The sequence below is a fragment of the Callionymus lyra genome, chromosome 1, assembly GCF_982586985.1.
Source record: "Callionymus lyra chromosome 1, fCalLyr1.hap1.1, whole genome shotgun sequence".
Taxonomy (NCBI): Eukaryota; Metazoa; Chordata; class Actinopteri; order Syngnathiformes; family Callionymidae; genus Callionymus; species Callionymus lyra.
In genome coordinates this window covers 48758877-48780306 of record NC_141818.1, presented here as the reverse complement: position 1 = coordinate 48780306, position 21430 = coordinate 48758877, and the positions used below count along the sequence as shown (strand labels likewise).

The 21430-nt window shown below is 42.5% G+C and overlaps 1 protein-coding gene across 1 annotated transcript; it reads left to right on the top strand.

Annotated features, from left to right (window-relative positions):
* The first annotated feature begins 4075 nt into the window (after positions 1-4075).
* On the top strand, positions 4076-21049 carry LOC148089991 (NACHT, LRR and PYD domains-containing protein 3-like). Its single transcript, XM_087789917.1, has 12 exons — positions 4076-4119; positions 4346-4418; positions 4751-4970; positions 5100-6855; positions 7243-7416; positions 8413-8586; positions 15204-15377; positions 17322-17498; positions 19161-19337; positions 19398-19571; positions 19878-19924; positions 20500-21049. The coding sequence occupies exons 1-12, from the start codon at positions 4076-4078 to the stop codon at positions 21039-21041; spliced, it is 3732 nt and encodes a 1243-aa protein (XP_087646043.1). The 3' UTR covers positions 21042-21049.
* Positions 21050-21430: the final 381 nt, after the last annotated feature.

Genomic DNA, 21430 nt, shown 5'->3' with positions numbered 1-21430 from the left:
TTTCAAGCTGTCAAGGAACAGAAACCTGAGTTATGCAGCAGCACAGACACCATCACTTCTCACTCAATGTTTTGACGTATTTTGCTGCTTCATCGGCTGATGTGAACTCCCTCTCCGTCCCGTTATGCGTGACCCGTAGGCGGGCAGGGTACAACAGACCATACCGAACTCCATCCAGAGCCCGTAGTTGCTGACGTACCTCGTTGAATGCAGCCCTGGCTCGGGCTACCTTCGCGGTGTAGTCAGGAAAGATCAACAAGTTATTGTCTCCAAACCTGATGCGTCCTCTCTCCCTGGCCCGGCGCAAGATGTCAGCACAGTCTCTGTGGTAGTGGAACCTGACGACAATGGGACGTGGACGATCCCCGGGATTCGGTTTCGGTCGTAGTGTGCGATGGGACCGGTCGAGCTCCGACATTGCCTCCAAACCGAACGCCTCCTTCAGCATGCTGGACACCACGGATGTAGAACAGCTGTCGGGTCCCTCCGAAACGCCCAGGATGCGCACGTTGTTACGCCGTGATCTCGCCTCCAGATCCTCACACATGTTCTCCAGTGTCGTCACAACCGTCTCAAGTCGCTTCACTGTGGCTTTAAGTTGAGTGATGTCATCGGAGCAGCCAGAGAGAGAAACCTCCATTTCCCCCACAGTAGACTTCAGGTCCGCGACGTTAGCATCAACCGCTGCTATGTCGCTAGCCACCTTAGCTTTAACAGCTCGAATGTCTTTCTTTAAGGGCGATAGTGCCTCGTCGAGTGCGGCCTTCAACTCTTCTTTGAATATGTCCGCTATCTCCTTCCGGAGAGCGGCGAGAAGCTGCAGTCTAAGCTTTTCAAAGTGCATTGTTTGGCAATGGGTTGAATGCTCAGAGCTAGCCGGGCGCTCACGCGAGGCTTCGGCATCAGCAGGCCTCGACTGTTGTTGAGTCGAGTTACCGTTCCTGGAGTTCTTGGTGCCCTTTCCCGACATCTTTGGTTAGCCAACGGGTTTAAAGTGCTGGTTTAAGTCGGTTTCTTCGATTTCTTCAGCGCTAATGTAATTAAATTTAAAGTTTTACTGACAGATTTCGGGAGCCTTCTCAAACACGTCCTACTCCATTGCTGGCCAGACCACGCCCCCAAAAATGACATCTTTAACTCAACCAAGTTGGAACTCAGGGAATCAAACCCTGGGGTTCTTTAGGATTTGATCAATTGAACAATCTCCAAGGCCTCCAACCTTTTTATGGTCCTTTTTAAGATATTGATTAAAAATCAATACTCAGGGACTCCAACCCTTATGGACTCAGGACTTCCTACCCTAGAGGACATTGATTACCTAATCAATACTCAAGGACTCTAACCCTTTAGGTCCTTATTAAAATCCTTTTTTTTTTTTTCCAGATTTGTCTGCTTTTTCATGATCGTGAAAGAAACATTTTTCCATATGCATATTTAACAACAACAACAAAGTTTAACAATCAACTTCAGCATTTCTGAACAATCAAACACACTTCGCTCTATATTTAGATTTAAATTGATCTTGGTCTCAGCCACGGAACCGGGTCTTTGGACTCAAAAGAAGTTATCAAATCTCTTTCCTGGCTAATGAGTTCTGCGCATTCGTTTGATCCAAGGAAGAGTAACATTTAGAATTAAAACAGTACATTTATTTAAAGTAAAGAATGATTACAAAACCATACAAACTTAAATACAACAGTTAACAAAGAATGCTAATTATTCAGAAGTTCGAGCGCTCGGTCCAGTCTCTGTCCGACATCCTGGTTCACCCACCAGATCCTTCCAGAGAGTGGCTGGAAACCTCTTAGCATGTCCCTTCTTTTAAAGACCTCCAGACCCTCTCTGAACACGTGAAGTAAGTTGAGTAACCATTTTCAACCTCGGGGTGCAGAATGATTTTGCAAAATCTGACTCCATTATGAACAAAAAGATTGTATTCATGTCATTACCTAAACACTGACCTAAACAATGAATCTTCAGATTTCCTTCACACAAGTTATCTCGAACCAGGTCTGTAGGCCATCAATTCTGGGTCATGGATGTCACATGACTGTATCCTCCTTACAACACAATATATCTTTCACAGTTTGGAACTTATTGTAACAATGACGCCTCTGTCAATTGTATAAGAAACGTATACAAAGGTTCACACAAAGTTGAGGCCCAGATGCTTAGAGCCTTCAACATTTGAAATACAAGACTATGTTTTAACTCTGAATAGAAGAAAACATTATCAATGTTAACAATTGAGTACATAAAATGAGGAGATATAATTTAAGCCTTAAATGAATACATATATGTGGATCAATCTGAGGATATATCTTCACAGTGAATAACTAAAGTTGTTCTTATATCAGTGAAGTTACTTTTTACACTAACAGTTTTGTTAATAAAAGTCAAGTGAAGACAGTGAAGAACTAAAGTTGTTCTTATATCAGTGAAGTTACTTTTTACACTAACAGTTTTGTTAATAAAAGTCAAGTGAAGACAGTACAGAACTAAAGTTGTTCTTATATCAGTGAAGTTACTTCTTACACTAACAGTTTTGTTAATCAATCATGAATCATCAAGTGATAAAGTAGAACTTTGAACAGGTGTGGTGAGACAGTTGTTTAACTGAGTGTTTCTTATGTAAAGTACTATGTTACTCTGAAGGTTATTCATATAAACATTAATATATTCATGTAAATAACTCCTGCATTCCTTCTTCTAGATCAACATTGTGACTAAACTTATCAAACGTCTTGATTCTCGTGGCAAATGTTTCGTTGTTGAACGATGTCATAAAAGTGTGAGTCAACTACACACTATGTTGCACTGATGTCTCTGACAGACACACCTCCTCACTGACGGTTCATCAGTGTTGAGTCTGGATCACAAGCAGCTCAGCTCACCTGGAAGTTTCACCGACAAACATGGACACAAGTCTTCAGAGCAGAGCGTTGCTCACAGGTCAGTGGCTTTTTTCATGCTGTCATGTTCCCCAGCCAGAGTGTGAATACATGAATCAAGAGTGAGTTGGCGAGGTGAATACATGAATCAGGCGTGAGGTGAATAATTGAATCAATAGTGAAGTGAATACATCATTCAAGAGTGATGTGATTAAATGAATCAAGAGTGAGGTGAATACATGAATCAAGAGTGAGGTGAATAAATGAATCATGAGTGAGGTGAATAAATGAATCAATACTGAGGTGAATAAATGAATCATGAGTGAGGTGAATACATGAATCATGAGTGAGGTGAATAAATTAATCATGAGTGAGGTGAATAATTTAATCATAAGTGAGGTGAATAATTTAATCAAGACTGAGGTGAATAAATGAATCAAGAGTGAGGTGAATAAATGAATCAAGACTAAGGTGAATAAATTAATCAAGACTGAAGTGAAAAAGAAAATAATTCTTCATGTGTTGATTGAATAAGTGAAAACATAAAAAGATAAAGTGGATCAAAGTCAGTGAAAGATCAAATTGCTCTCATATCAACATGTGCATCAATCATTAACCTGGTGACTGGATGAAGAATCGAGGACTATAAACACAGGTGTGACAGCAGCAGGTGAACTCTGATCCTGACTCTGTTGATAACGTCTGAACTCTGTTCCGGCATCTTTTGATTGCAGCAATAAAAAGTGACCAAGAGTCAAAGTTCATGTGAAGATCAGCCACAACTAGAGTGAACACATGAATGTGTGGTTGAGCAACAACATGTTGTTTGTACTGATGAGGTTTTATTATTGTGTCAACAACACAATGATGACGAGTGATGATGCTGTTGTGTTTGTGTGCAGGTGTGGACACAGAGGAGGAAGATCCTGCCTCTGAACCTCCTCTGGGTGAAGACCATGACAGCTGGACCAGAGCTCAGAGGTGAGAAGATCACGTCTATGTCACACCAACAAATACTGGAATCTTCTTCTCACTGAAACTTGTGTGTGTTCAGCTCGAAGCTACGTACATCTGCTGGACCTGGACCAGGACAAAGACCAGGACCAGGACCAGGACAAAGACCAGGACAAAGACCAGGACCAGGACCTGCTCCCAGCTGTGTGTCTCTGAAGAGTGACTGGTCTATGGGAAGATTGATTGACTTCAGAGGTGAACAGAAGCATCAGAGGTGAGAGACAACAGGAGCAACATGACATCTACTGGTCAGATGGTGAACGAGAGAGAAGAAGCAACAAACTGAAGCCATGAAAACTAAACCATGACTGAAGTAAAAAACGTGTGTTCCTTCTGGTGTTCCATCAATGTGAAGATTCCAACTGAGAGTCTGAGTCTTGCCCAGATCATTGGTGACCTTGTTTAAGTAGAACTTTTTGACTACCTGATGTTCTTCACAGAGAGGATCAGCAGGTCTCAGATGTTCTCCAGTGTGTCCAGCAGCATCCGACAGATGTGGAGTCCACGATTCAGGTACGTTCTTCAGCCTCACCTGCGAACTACAGCAGCTTCTTTTGCTGCTTCATGAAGCTCTGAGTACTGGACACCTGCATCTGTCAGCCTCACACTTGAGCTGTTCCTACATGAACCAGAAGGTCTGGTTTGGCTGAGACTCTTGTTTGGTTCTGGAGAGAAGATGAGATTTAAACGTGACTCAGACTCTCAAAGAAGGAACTTTTCCTTCCATGACGTCAGTAAGAGACGAAATATCACGTCCTGCTCTTGAAGAAAGTTTTGCTCAACAGGTCCAGGTTAGACTTGGACTTAGACCTGCCTCTAGTCACATGTGTCTGTGTGTGTTTCAGCTGCTGGAGGAGAAGGTCGTGACCCTGGTGAAGGAGGAACTGAAGAGAGTGAAGAAGTTTCTCAGACCAGGTGAGCAGAAACACCTGGATGATGAGGAAGAGGAGGCGTTGAAGTGTGAAGAGGAGCAGATGAGGAGCAGCAGAGAAGCTTTCCTGACGATCATCCTGAACATCCTGAGGAGCATGAAGCAGGAGGAGCTTGCTGGTCTTCTGTGGGGAAGTAAGAGGATTTGAACCTTCAACCTGTTGAATATGACGTCTTGAAGTAAATTTGTGATGGAAGTTCCTGTAGCTGATGAGAAGATTGACCTTCTAGAATCTTGAGCTTCATGTGACTTCTCTTCTTCAGGAAGTCGTGCTGGAAAGCGTCAAAGACGACTGAAGAGGAGCCTGAAGAAGAAGTTCCACAGTGTGTCTGAAGGAGTCGCTAAAGCAGGAAACTCTGCTCCTCTGAATCAGATCTACACGGAGCTCTACATCACTGAGGGGGGCACAGACCAGGTCAACCAGGAGCACGAGGTCCGACAGATCGAAGCAGCAACCAGGAACCAGACCAGACCAGAAACCACCATCAGGCAAGAAGACCTCTTTAAAGTCTCACCTGAGAGAAACCGACCAATCAGGAGCCTGCTGACGAAGGGCGTGGCTGGCATTGGGAAGACCCTCCTGACACAGAAGGTCACTCTGGACTGGGCTGAAGACAAAGCCCACCAGAACTTCCACCTCATGTTTCCTTTCACCTTCAGAGAGCTGAACCTGCTGAAAGAGAAGAAGTTGAGTTTGATGGAACTTGTTCATCTTTTTTTTCCTGAAACCAAAGATCTCAGCAGTTTTGAAGGAGACCAGGTTCTGTTCATCTTTGACGGTCTTGACGAGTGTCGACTCCCTCTGGACTTCCTCAACAGTCAGGTCCTGATAGAAGCTACTGAGTCCACCTCAGTAGACGTCCTCCTGACAAACCTCATCAGAGGGAATCTTCTTCCCTCAGCTCGGCTCTGGATGACCACACGACCTGCAGCAGCCAATCAGATCCCTCCTGAGTGTGTGGACATGGTGACAGAGGTCAGAGGGTTCAATGACCTCCAGAAGGAGGAGTACTTCAAGAAGAGGTCCAGTGATGAGGAGCAGACCAGCAGCATCATCTCTCACATCAAGACCTCACGAAGCCTCTACATCATGTGTCACATCCCGATCTTCTGCTGGATCGCTGCCACAGTTCTGGAGGACATGTTGAAGAGCGGAGAGACAGGACAGCTGCCCAACACCCTGACTGAGATGTTCATCTACTTCCTGGTGGTTCTGTCCAAAGTCAAGAAGCAGAAGTACCATGGAGCAGCATGGACAGACATAGTTTGGGATCCCGAGAGCATGAAGATGATGAAGTCTCTGGGAAAAATGGCTTTTGAGCACCTGAAGAAAGGAAACTTGATCTTCTACGAATCAGACCTGACAGAGAGTGACATCGACATCACAGCTGCTTCACTTTACTCAGGAGTGGTCACTCAGATCTTCAGAGAGGAGAGAGGACTGTACCAGGACCAGATGTTCTGCTTCATCCACCTGAGTCTTCAGGAGTTTCTGGCTGCTCTTCATGTTCACCAGATGTTCTTCAACTCTGAAGTCAACCTGCAGTCAAGAATCGACATAGAAAAGTTCTACCAGAAAGAAATCAATGATGCTTTAGAAAGTCCAAATGGACATCTGGACTTGTTCCTGCGCTTCCTTCTGGGTCTTTCTCTTCAGACCAGCCAGAGTCTCCTTCCAGGTTTGTTGAAACAAACAGGAAGTAGCTCCTGGACCAATCAGGACACAGCAGAGCTCATCAAGAAGAAGATCAGTGAGAATGTGTCTCCAGAGAGAATCATCAACCTGTTCCACTGTCTGAATGAAGTGAAGGACACTTCTCTGGTGGAGGAGGTCCAACAGCAGCTGAGATCAGGACGTCTCTTCACAGATCAACTGTCTCCTGCTCAGTGGTCCAGCCTGGCCTTCATCTTACTGTCCTCAGAGGAACATCTGAAAGTGTTTGACCTGAAGAAATACTCTACCTCAGAGGATGTTCTTGAGAGGATTCTGCCGGTGGTTCAAGCTTCAAATGAAGTTCTGTAAGTGGATCATTGAAACATCTCTGACATGAACCATGAACGTTTGATTTCCTTCTTCATTTCATTTAGGCTGAGAAACTCCAACTTCCTTTCTCTCTTCATGGTTTTTCTTTCACCTTGTTTTGTAAATCCATCATTTTCTAAAGTCACTTTCGAAACAACATCAACTTTTCCTTTGAATCTCATGAGCAAACACTTGAACATGTTTCGTGGAAACAAATTTATTTATTTTATTTTATTTACAAAATACATGTAATAACCTTTATTTTCATTTGTCATTGTTGTTTGTTTTGTGACTCTTTTTATTTTTCCTTATGTTATCTTGTGTTTGTTTCTCATATAAACACAAATCAATCCTCTTGTTGACGACACTCGTCTCTTTCACAGGCTGATCTCCTGTGGACTGACAGAGAGAAGTTGTTCACTTCTGTCCTCAGTCCTCAGCTCTCCGTCCTCTAGTCTGACTCAACTGGACCTGAGTTACAACGCCCTGAAGGATCCAGGAGTGGAGCTGCTGTCTGCTGGACTGAAGAGTCCACACTGTCACCTGGAGACTCTCAGGTCAGAACATCATGTCTTCAGCTTCAGAACATGTGAAAGTCAGAGGTGAGACTCCAGAGAGTCAAAGTTGACTCTTCAGTGAGTTCTTCAATGAAGCAGATGATTCTAAGTGACCTCAGTCTTCAGCAGGTTCTCACACTTGAACTTGATTTGTTCTTCTGCTGGGTCGTGCTGTTCAGTATGTTGACACATATTTACTGATCTCAGATCCATTCAAAGACATTTGAGAGACTCTTGTGATGTCATCACTTGTTCTGTTGCTAGATTTCAATGCAGGGTAATGTTCATGGTGATGTGAGCATGTGTGATGAACACATCAGCAACTGAATGAAAAGTCAAACATGTTCTTCTTCACAATATTCAACAGTGTCGTCTCACGTCCTGCTCATATCTTTCATTTCAACTCATCCCTGTGTCACCAACTCACTCCTTCTTTCTCTCTTCATGGTTTTTCTTTCACCTCGTTTTGTAAATCCATCATTTTTAAAGTCACTTTTGAAACAACATCAACTTTTCATTTGGATTTCATGAGCAAACACTTGAACATGTGTCGTGAACACAAACACACAAACACACAAACACACAAACAGTGAACGAACAACTGTATGTTTCTCCCTCAGGCACAGACAGGGTTTATTTTAGGCTTGACCCCGAAATCCAGCGTGAAAACTGAACATAAATGATGAAGAAAATGAAAAGTTAACACAGTGTTAATAGAAGAAATTTATTGTTTTGTGGAAGAAAAAAAAATTTTTACTCTGGAAAAGAATTAAACACAACAATTGAGAGAAAACACACAAAAACACTGAGATAAGTAAGTGAATAGAAAAAGAATCAATGATGTGTTATTATGATCAATATACATGTAACAACCTTTTATTTTCATTTGTCATTGTTGTTTGTTTTGTGACTTACTTTTCCTTATGTTATCTTGTGTTTGTTTCTCATATAAACACAAATCAATCCTCTTGTTGACGACACTCGTCTCTTTCACAGGCTGAGAGACTGTTTCCTGACGGAGAGAAGTTGTTCACTTCTGTCCTCAGTCCTCAGCTCTCCGTCCTCTAGTCTGACTCAACTGGACCTGAGTCACAACGACCTGCAGGATCCAGGAGTGGAGCTGCTGTCTGCTGGACTGAAGAGTCCACACTGTCACCTGGAGACTCTCAGGTCAGAACATCATGTCTACAGCTTCAGAACATGAAGCTGCTCGTGGACAAGTCTTTTATTTGTAGGATTCTGCACATAAATCAAAACACTGTTTGAGGATGGATCGCTCACACACTCGTTGCTCTCGCTCTAGAAACACCACACAATAAGTTAAACGCTAAACAATTAAACAAACATATACAATAAAACTGCTACTTAACAAATAACATAAAATATGACAATTGAAAGAAAAAGGTGTTTATAACATATTTTTATACACTAATGCTCACAGAGCATCTCCTCCTTCTACCTCATTGCAGTCCTGGAGGCCATAGACATATATACATGGACGCCGCATCGACTGCTGCCGCCCACTAGAGGGGTGTGTATACAGGGCGGCCATCTTGGTACAGTGTTACTCGCTCCTACAGTGCATTAGGTCTGTAGAGGAATGATGTGTTTACACAGTTTATCACTAATCGCTCATTTGTCAAGATATTTTCACAGGGTTTGTTTGCTTGATAGACAGACGTTCAGATCTTTATTGCTTGAAGTTCTATTGCATTTGAGTATATTCCTCTTATTACAGAAGTTCTTATTTGTCAACAACTTTGTGGTGGCTTGTTTTTCAGAACTTTAATTTCAAATGGCAACTTCTATGTCCAGGAACTATCAAAGGTCGAGCCATAGTTGCTAAATTATCAGAAGGAATATTTTCAATTATTATTATTATTATCCAAGGACCCTGTATCATAGCTACATGTATGATGATTGTTTGAACAGACCAAACCGTTTGAAGATTGCTTCAGAATTCAGCGAATAATTGTATTTTAAGATTGAGAAGTACTAGAAGTACCTCCTTCCCTGCAGTTGTTAATGCTGCCTCTGATGACACTGAACCAAGATGGCGGCACTTTATACACATCCGTCTATAGTCGATGCGGCGTCTATGTATCTTTGTCTATGTCGAGGCAATGAGGATATCCCACAATTCAGTGCTACAGTTCAAAGGGCAGGACTAACCAAAAATAATAGTAACAGTAGGTGGCACTGTTACCCCATTTTAGTGAATTTAATGCACAGTCCTTCACTATGTTACATACACCCCCCTTAAATTATGCTCAAACTGGGTAACAGTTACAACATTACAATATGTAAAAACATTTGAAGGAACAGTATTACATTACACAAGAAAATCCCTCAGTGCAGAATACCGAGCTAGTCAGTCAGCTAGTAAACTCTTCCGTTGGAAGCAAGAAAGTAACAGATTGACCAGATTTTTCACTCAACTTTGACTCATAAGATGTCATTTACATCTTTCATAACCGACAATAATACAACATACATATAAAGCACTGGTTTACACAATGTCAGGATCAACACGATCAACTACAATGAACCCGAAAGAACATTTTTAAAAAAAAGGACTCATTATTCAGTTTGAATTGTGCATCAACTGGAGCTTCATCTCACATATTAGTCGTGTAGGTGGACGTGTAGGTCTCCCTGACCTCGTATGAATGGATGAGGGCTGTGCACAAACGACACCATCATTTCCGAGTGGGTCGATCACTGAGTCATCCAGGTGGTCAGAAGGCTGCTCAACATCGACTGGACCAGGAGAGGGCGGAGTATGAACAGTAAATTCCACACCTCAAAAGTATCATCTCCAGCTACAGCATCCATTGAGCACAGTGGTTCTTCAGAGGAGACACTACTCAGACGGTCACAATCATCTGTGCCACTCTTCTCTCCAGCCGCCTCAACCTGTCCGAGCCAATCATCGTTTCTGGATTGATCATCATTTACCACGTCTACTAGCTGGGTTGCATCATATTCCAAAGCACAGTCAATGGGGTCAGCAGGGTCGATGTCAGGGTCATTGTCAGTGGACAAAAAGTCCACCGGGAGCAGCACGTTTAAGTGAACCACTTTTTGTCTGAGTTACTGTCTGATGGAGTAGACATGAATCTCATGAGGTCACAGAGGTCACCTCATAAACAGTAGACTCCCACTTGTCAGCAAGCTTCTTTTTCCCCCTCTCACTGCGGTTAGCAAGCAGAACCTGATCACCAACAGCAAGATTGTCAGATTTCTCAGCAGACCAAAAACCAATTCCAAAGGTGCAGATGTTTCAATGCATTCAAGGGGGACACGAAATGCAAGTTCTGGAGTTTTAGCAACAACACAGCCAAAACAGCCCTTTACTGATGCCTGGCAAGTGACACAGTTCGTGCCTGACCCTGATGACCTGCTGAGTCATGTAAACCATGCAACACCTGACCTTTTAATGAATTTGGGACGATTAACTGGAAGATTTTTTGTGTTTAGTTGCCTGTCTTTAGTTTGTCTGTACAACAAGCCATGTTTAATGACAAGTTTCGGCCAATGTCTGAGCAACTTCATCAAACCCCTGGTTCACGTCCCCGTTCACACCTGTTTGGGCGATTATGACGTTTGACATAATGAAACGCCATGTTTAGAATGTTGTCCTGTTCTTGCAGTCTGGCTATTTCTCTTTTAGTTAATGAGTCCACCCTCATTCAAAGACTGCTCAATGACCCTTTGACAGTTCGTACTACACTTGAATGCAATATACACTTTTTCATCTTTAAGGCCACACATCTTCTCCAACAATGAGACGTAGGTCTCTGTAACAAGTCGATGAACAATGCAAGACTGAACAAATGGTTCTCAAGGGCACCAGTGACCACATTCTTGTTGCCAGGTACATAGTTCGGATCAAAACTATAAGCTGCCAACTTTGACACCCATCTTTGTTCACATGCGTCCAACCGGGGCATAGTTACAATGTAGGTTAGGGGATTGTTATCCATCCAAACCGTGAAATGTCTCCCTTTTAGCCAGTGACTGAACTTATCACAAACCGCCCATTTCAGCGCCAGAAACTCTAGCTGATGAACAGGGTATTTCAGCTGTGAACGTGAGAGGGTTTTACTGGCAAAAGCCACTAGTTGTGCCCCTGGTGGCAACTGTGAGAGGACAGCCCCTAACCCATCAAAAGAAGCTCTACAGCAGGAACAAGGGCTCTGTGAAATCAGGGTGAGCCAGAGTGACACTGTGGACTAAGTCATGTTTAAGTGTTTGGAATGTAGCCTTACACTCAGCAGAATAATCAACAGGGGTGAGTCTGATGAAACTTTTTCAATTCAGGTTTGCATTTTCTGCCTCTGCTGTTACAGGAGACAGGATCAGAAACAAGATCAAAAAGTGGTTTGGCTTCAGCTGAACATCCCTCTATGAAATGGTGATAATACAGGACCATGCCAAGAAATGATCCCATCTTCTTTGCAGGAGTGATTCCATCAGGGTCAAACAGATCAGATTCTTCCACATCAACAATGTGCTTAACACCATTTGCACAAATAATGTGTCCTAAGAACCTTACAGATCTGCAAAGAAAGTTACATTTCCTAGGTGACAGCTTTAAGTTGTTAGCAGCAAGACGCGAAAAAACCATCTCTAACCGCTCAATTGCAACCTCCTCCCATGGAGCAAAAACCAGCAGGTCGTCCATATAACACAAACAACTGGTAAAGTTCTTATCACCAAATATGGACATCATCATCCGTATAAATGTTGCGGGGCTGTTTCTAAGACCCTGGGGCATTCTATTATATTTGTGCAGACCAAACGGGAAGGAGAACGCTTTAAATTTCTTATCCTCTTCGTGGAATCTGACATTATAAAACCCTGATGTGAGGTCCATAGTGGAGAAAAATGTGTTACCACCAAGCGCAGCAAGGGCGTCTGTCTGGCGGGGCAGGGGGTCCGCATCTTTCACTGTTCTGACATTCAACCATCTGAAATCATTGCAAATGCGTAGGTCACCATTAGGTTTAACAACAAGCACAAGAGGAGAAGAAAACTCACTCTGAGATTCACGAATAATCCCCTGTTCCTCCATGTTATTTAGATCCTCAGTTTCTCATATTGACTAGAGGGGTCACGGAGGTACTGCAGTCTGAAAGGCTTGTCGTCCACCAAACGGATTCTATGAACATATTCATTTGCCTCAACACAATCCATTTTGTGTTTTGAGAAAGTACACTCATAACTTTGGATGAGACATAATAACTTGTTTTTCCATTCAAGACACACTTCACAGGAAGTGAGATCTAAGTCCTCCAGATCCATGTCCTTCAACGTGTGGATGATCATCTCCTCAGACAGCAGTGGATGTTCTGTGTCAACATCACATTAGAATAAACTGGTTCTGGTTGAGGCAAGTCTTGGACTGAGGGGCGAGTGACACATCTGCAACCATAGCATTTCGTTTTATAGTGAGTAGCTTCTCAGTGGGATTCAATATCTTCACAGGAGCCCAGGCATCCCCCCACAAGGTAGTGACAACTCTTCCTACCAGGATTTGTGCAGGTCTCACTTTGGACTGTGTTGCTCAATCAAAACTGTTTTCCCCACAGTGACTGAGCAGACGATGACACTTTAGCCCACACTAGATGTTCAGGACCTGGTTGCAGTGTGACACGACTCTTTGTCGTCCTAATCCTGGATTGCAGGTCTTCCTCTTTCCACTCCTCTGAATGTGACAAAAGAGAAAGTAACTGTGCATCATCACATGTTGAGGTTAATGATGGAACTATTGAACCCTTCATCTTTGAAATAAGCCATTTGATGATGTTGCAGCCCAATATCATGTCATCTTCCTGGCCTGGTACAACAAGGACAGGGAGCATCACTCTGTAGCCATAAACAGTAGCAACAACATTGTCTATTAGTGTTGGTTTGACTAAATGACCCCCACAACCAACAATGACTAAGTCTTTAGCTGATTTCTTTTCAGCACTTGAAAGTGATCAGGAAAGCCTGATATCTGTGGCTTCATTTACAGTGCACACCATTGAACCACTGTCCACCAAAGCTTTCACCACACATCCATTTTTAGTACCGACATCAGTGTAGAACAGACTGTCAGTATTAGAAATCTTCTGTAGGCTTTGCATTATAACTGTTTTTGAGGTAAAGACCTTGTTCACATGAGACTGATATACTAACTCTAAATCAATATCTCCATCTAAGGTGGGAGGTAGGCTCAACCCGTCTGCAGTTTCCTCCCTTGTGTGCAGACTGATTAGTTTCCCTGATGTGTGAAGGCAGGTGGCATAAGAACTTGAGGTCACTTACGTCTTGTGTGTTCTGGAGAGTGAAAAAAGAAGCAGAGAAGGTTTTCTCGGCAGTGAGAATATGAACCATCAGCACATACAGAACATCACAGCGTCAAGTCCCTTGGTGTTGTCTGTTGTAGTTGTTACGTGTCCTTCTGTTATATTGGTTCTGACTCTGGTTCTGCAGCAGCATCTTTTCCAACAACCCCAGCAACCTCTCCATTGTAGAAGAGTCTTGATCAACTGGCTGCTGCCTCTCAGGTGGTTCACAGGCTGCTGTAGGTTAACTTCAACTCTATCCATGGTCACCTCTTCACTATGTCTGGCTGGTGTCTTCAAACTAGTCTATGAAATTCATCCAACACGTCCTGCACTTCACAGCTGACCATTTATCCAAAGTATGGACCGGAATGTGAGCCAGATCTGGGTGATCAAACATTTGTCTTGTTCCCACAAGCAACCTGTGGCGACTTCAGCAGCTTTCTTGAGGCGGAGCCAGTAGTCCTACGGGTCTTCATCACATCTGTAAGAGTTGAATAAAAGTCTGCCAAAGGCACCGATGAATAGCGTTCAGAAGAAAAATGTTTCTTCAAGAGACCAGACACAGCGTGAGGACGGCGTGCAACATCTATCTCTCCATTTCTATCCCAAACTTCACTCTTTAGCTCGAGCCCTTAAATGTGTGAGAATTTCTTCGACCCGACTCTCCAGTTGAACATCACGTTTCTTGAAATAATCTTCCATCAACTCGAGCCATTCTTCCAACTCATCTTTGTCTGAACCATCCCCACGGAAAACAAGAGGAGCCTTGAGTTCTCTTTGTGTTTCGTGTAACATGAGAGAATCTAGAAATGTCCGTTGGGAAGTGACTTGAACCATCATGGGCTCCTGAGCTGTTGTGTGGGGCTGATGGAGGGGCTGTCGTCCTTGGATGGGATACCATAGTCTCAGCTCACTGTCCTCCATATGTTGAACTACATCAGTCATTTGGTCAGTCATGTTGGCATTAGCTGAAGGTTGATAGTAGTCCATGTATAGTGGAAGTAGTCGACTCCTTGATTGTCAAACACACACACATTGTTTGAGCTTGTATTACCTGCAACACCTTCACACTCACACCTGACACGGTTATGAATAATAACTTTGTAAACCTGTTCATATTGAATTGAATGTTAAAAAACAAATAGAATAAATTGACTGAAGTGAATCTTCACGATTGAATCAGTGTCTTGATTAAGTTGAAGATATTTTTACTCTGGAAAAGAATTAAACACAACAATTGAGAGAAAACACACAAAAACACTGAGATAAGTAAGTGAATAGAAAAAGAATCAATGATGTGTTATTATGATCAATATACATGTAACAACCTTTTATTTTCATTTCTCATTGTTTTGTGACTCTTTTTATTTTTCCTTATGTTATCTTGTGTTTGTTTCTCATATAAACACAAATCAATCCTCTTGTTGACGACACTCGTCTCTTTCACAGGCTGATCTTCTGTGGACTGACAGAGAGAAGTTGTTCACTTCTGTCCTCAGTCCTCAGCTCTCCGTCCTCTAGTCTGACTCAACTGGACCTGAGTGAGAACGACCTGAAGGATCCAGGAGTGGAGCTGCTGTCTGCTGGACTGAAGAGTCCACACTGTCACCTGGAGACTCTCAGGTCAGAACATCATGTCTTCAGCTTCAGAACATGTGAAAGTCAGAGGTGAGACTCCAGAGAGTCAAAGTTGAGTCTTCAGTGAGTTCTTCAATGAAGCAGCTGATTCTAAGTGACCTCAGTCTTCAGCAGGTTCTACTTGAACTTGATTTGTTCTTCTGCTGGGTCGTGCTGTTCAGTATGTTGACACATATTTACTGATCTCAGATCCATTCAAAGACATTTGAGAGACTCTTGTGATGTCATCACTTGTTCTGTTGCTAGATTTCAATGCAGGGTAATGTTCATGGTGATGTGAGCATGTGTGATGAACACATCAGCAACTGAATGAAAGTCAAACATGTTCTTCTTCACAATATTCAACAGTGTCGTCTCACGTCCTGCTCATATCTTTCATTTCAACTCATCCCTGTGTCACCAACTCACTCCTTCTTTCTCTCTTCATGGTTTTTCTTTCACCTCGTTTTGTAAATCCATCATTTTTAAAGTCACTTTTGAAACAACATCAACTTTTCATTTGGATTTCATGAGCAAACACTTGAACATGTGTCGTGAACACAAACACACAAACACACAAACACACAAACAGTGAACAACTGTATGTTTCTCCCTCAGGCACAGACAGGGTTTATTTTAGGCTTGACCCCGAAATCCAGCGTGAAAACTGAACATAAATGATGAAGAAAATGAAAAGTTAACACAGTGTTAATAGAAGAAAATAACATTCAAACAAAACAACACCTTGTTGGCTGCAAAGAGAGAAAAGTCTTGTTTAATGTTTCTTCAAGTCCTTGAGTTTATGCAAATGAATGTCTCTTGAGCTTCTTCTTAGACGTTTGAACTCTTGTGAGATAAACAGACAGGAAGTGGACTTTCAAAATAAAACTAACAACGTTTCACAAGAAAATAAATAACATGAACACATGAACTTAAATCCACTGCAAACTTCACAACATGGAAGATTGTTTGAAATATCATGAAAGTAAGAACGTCATTTATATTTATAGGTGACAGTAAATCCTGGTTTGACCCTCCTAGGCCTCCATATTCAAACCTGGAACTACAGAGAAAACATTTGAAAGCTGGAGATTTAAAGGAACGACACATGTTTGAACAATGTTGGAGCAAAACTTTGAAGACTTTGATAAATGTGAAAAAATATCATTAGAAAATAAGAAAATGTCAAAACATCTTCAATTGAAACATGTTTATGAATCATGAATAAAAAGTGTCACCAGATGGAAACAAACTGATCCATATATTGATTGATGTCCAGAAACAACTTCAAAAATAGTCTCCAAACTTGACAAATGTTTCAAAAGTTGAAACTAATTCAGTTCATGTGAAGCAAACATGGAGAAGAAATGAAGGTGAATGTGACGGAGGATGATTGACACTCCATCTGTGTCACAACATAGATCCACTGGATCCAAAGATGGAGAGAATTCACCTTGAATTTTCTAACTGTAAACATTCAAATGAAGACAACAATGTTGAGAGAGTGCAGGAGTGTGAGTGACAAACACACACACATTGTTTGAGCTTGTATTACCTGCAACACCTTCACACTCACACCTGACACGGTTATGAATAATAACTTTGTAAACCTGTTCATATTGAATTGAATGTTGAAAAAACAAATAGAATAAATTGACTGAAGTGAATCTTCACGATTGAATCAGTGTCTTGATTACATTGAAGATATTTTTACTCTGGAAAAGAATTAAACACAACAATTGAGAGAAAACACACAATACTGAGATAAGTAAGTGAATAGAAAAAGAATCAATGATGTGTTATTATGATCAATATACATGTAACAACCTTTTATTTTCATTTGTCATTGTTGTTTGTTTTGTGACTTATTTTTCCTTATGTTATCTTGTGTTTGTTTCTCATATAAACACAAATCAATCCTCTTGTTGACGACACTCGTCTCTTTCACAGGCTGAGCTGCTGTCGACTGACAGAGAGAAGTTGTTCACTTCTGTCCTCAGTCCTCAGCTCTCCGTCCTCTAGTCTGACTCAACTGGACCTGAGTAGAAACTACGACCTGAAGGATCCAGGAGTGGAGCTGCTGTCTGCTGGACTGAAGAGTCCACACTGTCACCTGGAGACTCTCAGGTCAGAACATCATTTCAAACAAACACAAACACACACATGGATGTAAACAGTGAATGGATTCATGTTTCTTCATGAAACCTTTTTCACTCTGAGAGGATTTGAATGACTTTTCCTCGACTCATGAACTTGGTTCTAGAAGTGATGATATTTCATGAACACAACAGGAAGGTGAAGAATATTTCAAGTCATCTTGACATATTTATCAACACAGTCTGGAGACTAAACTCTAGTATTTCTATCATGACTCGACAGTAAAAGACGTTCAAATCATTGAATGTTGAAGAAAACCATCAACAATTAGAACAAACTCTCTTCTCTGGTTCTTGAAGCTTCCATGAGACGCAGGTTGATCTTTACAAACACACAACACAAGTCACACAACACAAGTCACACAACACGAGTCACACAACACAAGTCACACAACACAAGTTACACAACAAAAGTCACACAACAGAAGTCACACCACAAAAGGCACACAACAAAAGTCACACAACAAAAGTCACACCACAAAAGTCACACAACAAAAGTCACACAACAAAAGTCATACAACAAAAGTCACACAACACGACTCACACAACACAAATCAAACAACACAAGTCACACTACTTAAGTTGCACAACACGAGTCACATAACACAAGTCACACGACACAAGTGACACAAGACAAGTCACACGACACAAGTCACACGACACAAGTCACACGACACAAGTCACACGACACAAGTCACACAACTTAAGTTGCACAACACGAGTCATACAACACAAGTCACACAAGTCCAATGACACAAGTCACACAACTAATACAAGTCACACAACAAGTAACACGACATGAGTCACACGACACAAATCCCACAAGTCACACAATACATGTCACACAACACAAGTCACACAACACAAGTCACCCCACAAAAGACACACCACAAAAGTCACACAACAAAAGTCATACGACATGACTCACACAACACAAGTCACACAACACAACTAACACAACACAAGTCACATAACACAACTAACACAACACAAGTCACAGAACACAACTAACACGACACAAGTCACAACACACAAGTTACACAACACGAGTCACACAACATGACTCACATAACACAACTAACACAACAGAAGTCACACAACATAACTAACACAACACAACACAAGTCAAACAACATGAGTCACACAACGAGTCAAAGTCGAGCTACACAACACCAGTGTGAGTGGAGTTACACAACACCAGTGTGAGTGGAGTTACACAACACCAGTGTGAGTGGAGTTACACAACAGTGTGAGTGGAGTTACACACCAGTGTGAGTGGAGTTACACAACACCAGTGTGAGTGGAGTTACACAACAGTGTGAGTGGAGTTACACAACAGTGTGAGTGGAGTTACACAACACTAACACTAACACTGACATTAAACACAAACACACATCAATCCTCTCACAACAGTGAGTCATGTGATCATTTATACATCAAGTGTTGAACTGATGAAAACTTCATTATTTCATGTGTTGATCAAGTTGATCTTGATTGAAATCAAAGTCTTCAAATGTTCACACAATCATGTGATGATCTTATGAACGTCAAGAGTTCAGTGTTTCCTCCAATCAAGGCTTTCAAGGCAAAATAGAGAAAAAGTCTCTTGTTGACGTTTCCGTCTCTTTCACAGGCTGATCTGCTGTTTCCTGTCAGAGAGAAGTTGTTCACTTCTGTCCTCAGTCCTCAGCTCTCCGTCCTCTAGTCTGACTCAACTGGACCTGAGTCACAACTACAACCTGCAGGATCCAGGAGTGGAGCTGCTGTCTGCTGGACTGAAGAGTCCACACTGTCACCTGGAGACTCTCAGGTCAGAACATCATGTCTTCAGTTCTTCTGATTTAATGAAACCGTTTCTCCTTCATTACAGTCTGTCATGGTGTCAGATCTCAGCAGGAGGTTGTTCTTCTCTGGCCTCAGCTCTGACATCTAACCCGTCCCATCTGAGAGAGCTGGACCTGAGCTTCAATCATCCAGGAGGACCAGGACTGGAGCTGCTGTCTGCTGGACTGGAGAGTCCAGACTGGAGGCTGGAGACTCTCAGGTATGGACGGAGCAGCAGAACTCACTGACTGAGCTCCAAAGATCTTCTGAACATGTGATCAGAAGCAGAGAGATGTGAGTGTGTGACGCTGCTCAGTCTCTTCATCTGAACTGAGCACATGAATCCAACTCTCAGAGCTTCTCCATGTTCTCCTGCTGGACACCAGTGGAAGAACAAGGAGACAGTGGAGACTGAGCGAGTGTTTCTAGATCCATCTTTGTTGTGGTCAACACAGTCATGAAAGAACGTCCACTTAGCAGCATCTGAAGTCAATGAACCTGATCTTCTCAATGTTTCCTCCTCCAGGCTGGATCACTGTGGACCACAGAGGTTAACATCTGGACGGAAGATGTGTAAGTTTGATTTGATGAGAACTCCTTGACTCTGTCAGCTTCTAGTGGAGCAGTTGTGATGTTGAGATGTTGTTACACTTGAATCTGCTGATGGAGCTTCATCAAGTCCAGGTCACTGTCCACAACTCTGGTCAACATGGTGTCCAGCAGCAGCTGGTGAGGAGCCTCTGTGCAGATCATCTCACACTCATTCATTCACTCTTTTCACTCTTGGACTTGAGAGTGGAGTGAGAAGATCTCAGTGCAGCATCTCACCAGGATGATGGTGGAGATGAACACAGAGATGTTTCAAGAACATGAAGAAACATCATGTTAGCTACATGCTAGTTTAGCTGCTGACTATGGACACACTGGTGTCAATCAAATGTGACAAGATGATTCTGGGATGTTCCTCCTGGTTCTTCTCTTGAGGTGGTCCCAGTCTCAGAAGATTGTTGACTTCACTTTGATGATGATCTCCACTAGATGTCAACAAACAGAGCAGCCCTCCCTGGCTTGCTGGGACACGGAGTCCATGATTGTGTTGAAGAGAAAGTTCTTCCACCATCATCACCTCTCGTGTCTTCTTCTCTCAGACTTCCGTCCACTCTCACTGGACCCGGACACAGCACACCGGCGCCTCCTACTGTCCAACGACAACAGGACGGTGGAACTTGTGCCTCAGGATCAGGATTATCTGGACCATCCCGACAGATTCGACGGGTGTCTTCAGGTGATGAGCAGAGAAGCTGTGACTGGACCATGTTACTGGGAGCTGGAGATGAGAGGAGGAGCTTCTATCGCACTGACTCTCAGAAGAGACGGAGGGAAAGAAGACGAGTCTGAGTTTGGACAGAACCGTTATTCCTGGAGTCTGAGCTGCTCTGATGATGATGGATATAAATTCTATCACGATAAGAAAGAAACTGTCATCAAGAGTCAAGAAGTTTCTCACAGAGTAGGAATGTTGATGAACTTTCCTGAACCTGGATATTTAACCTTCTACAGTGTCTCCTCTGATGAACAGAAACTCCTCCACGCCTTCTTCATCTCCACTGAACCTTTGTACCTGGGATTTGGACTCACAGAGGTTCCTGGTTCTGGTTCCTCGGTGTGTGTGTTTGACCTGAGTGTGTGAGTGTGTTCCTCCAACACACTTGTGTAGCTGCTGTCAATCATCATTAAAGTGCTGACAGTGATGATGGAAGAAATCTGTTCCTGAAACAAACGTGTTGATCTGAATGTTGTTGAAGAAACTCTTTCATCACTTGTTGAGTCGACTGAAGACTTGAAGTTCAGTGGAGCACGAGTCACTCATGATGTTCATCATGTTTAATAAAACATTTGCTTTAAAACTTTCAAGAGACTCAAGGTCACTTCACAATAAACGGTTAGAAAGAAGGTCAGACAGGTAGATGTGAGGTCAGACAGGTGTGTGTCAGGTGTTATATAGACAGGTGTGTGTCAGGTGTTATATAGACAGGTGTGTGTCAGGTGTTATATAGACAGGTGTGTGTCAGGTGTTAT